Source organism: Geospiza fortis, unplaced genomic scaffold (assembly GCF_000277835.1).
Source record: "Geospiza fortis unplaced genomic scaffold, GeoFor_1.0 scaffold406, whole genome shotgun sequence".
Classification (NCBI taxonomy): domain Eukaryota; kingdom Metazoa; phylum Chordata; class Aves; order Passeriformes; family Thraupidae; genus Geospiza; species Geospiza fortis.
In genome coordinates this window covers 187861-189073 of record NW_005054697.1, presented here as the reverse complement: position 1 = coordinate 189073, position 1213 = coordinate 187861, and the positions used below count along the sequence as shown (strand labels likewise).

General features: G+C 62.7%; 1 protein-coding gene across 1 annotated transcript in view; it reads left to right on the top strand.

Moving 5' to 3' along the window:
• Window positions 1-1213, top strand: part of NGFR (nerve growth factor receptor) — a gene marked incomplete at its 5' end in the record, with an annotated part of 31688 nt that overhangs the window by 3124 nt on the left and 27351 nt on the right. The window contains one exon of the mRNA XM_031065199.1: window positions 6-211. Coding sequence (XP_030921059.1) covers window positions 6-211 — 206 coding nt within the window. The remainder of the gene's footprint in view (window positions 1-5; window positions 212-1213) is intronic.

Below are 1213 nucleotides of genomic sequence, written 5' to 3'. Positions count from 1 at the left end.
GGGAGCTGCCGCGCGTGCCGCGTCTGCGAGGTGGGCTTCGGCCTCATGTTCCCCTGCAAGGACTCGCAGGACACGGTGTGCGAGGAGTGCCCCGAGGGCACCTTCTCCAGCGAGGCCAACTTCGTGGACCCCTGCCTGCCCTGCACCACCTGCGAGGACAACGAGGTGCTGGTGCGGGAGTGCACGGCCGTGGCGGATGCCGAGTGCCGGGGTAAGAGCCGTGCCCGGTGTGGCTGTGTCATTGTCACCGCTCTGGTGTCACCGCTGGGATGTGCCCGGTGTGGCTGTGTCATTGTCACTGGTGTCACTGTGCACGGCCGTGGCGGATGCCGAGTGCCGGGGTAAGAGCCGTGCCCGGTGTGGCTGTGTCATTGTCACCGCTCTGGTGTCACCGCTGGGATGTGCCTGGTGTGTGTCATTGTCACCGCTCTGGTGTCGCTGCTGGGATGTGCCTGGTGTGGCTGTGTCATTGTCATGGCTCTGCTGCCACTGCTGGGACATTCCCGGTGTGTGCCATTGTCACAGTTGGGACGTGCCTGGTGTGTGTCACTGTCACTGCTCTGGTGCCACCACAGGGATGTTCCCGGTGTGTGCCAATGGTGTGTGTCATTGTCATTGCTCTGGTGCCACCACTGGGACGTTCCCGGTGTGTGCCATTGTCACCATGTGTGCCATTGTCACGGTGTGTGTGTCATTGTCACCGCTCTGCTGCCACCACTGGGACATTCCCGGTGCAGCTGCTGAGGCATGGCTGGGCCTGGGTTTAGGGAGTGGTGCTGGGATCTGGCACTGCTGGGATCTGGCAGTGTCGGGATCTGGCAGTGTCGGGATCTGGCAGTGCCGGGATCTGGCAGTGCCGGGATCTGGCAGTGCTGGGATCTGGCATTGCTGGGATCTGGCATTGCTGGGATCTGGCAGTGTCGGGATCTGGCATTGCTGGGAAAGGGAAAGGAGCTGGGGCTGTGTGCTTGTCCCCCTGTCCCCATCAGCATCCCAAACACAGCTCCAGTCCTGCGAGGAAGGGGAAAAGGGGAGGAAAACGTCGAAAAAAAAGGAGAGAAAAAAGGGGCAGAGCAAAAGTCAGAGCCGTGCTGAGCTCCTGGAGGAAGCGGGGCTGCTCCGGTGGGAGCTGCTCCAGCCAGGCCTCCTCGCCAGGCCCAGCGGCGTCGCTCCCTGCCCCGAGCGTGGCAGCAGAAAAGCGCTTCCTTTGTCC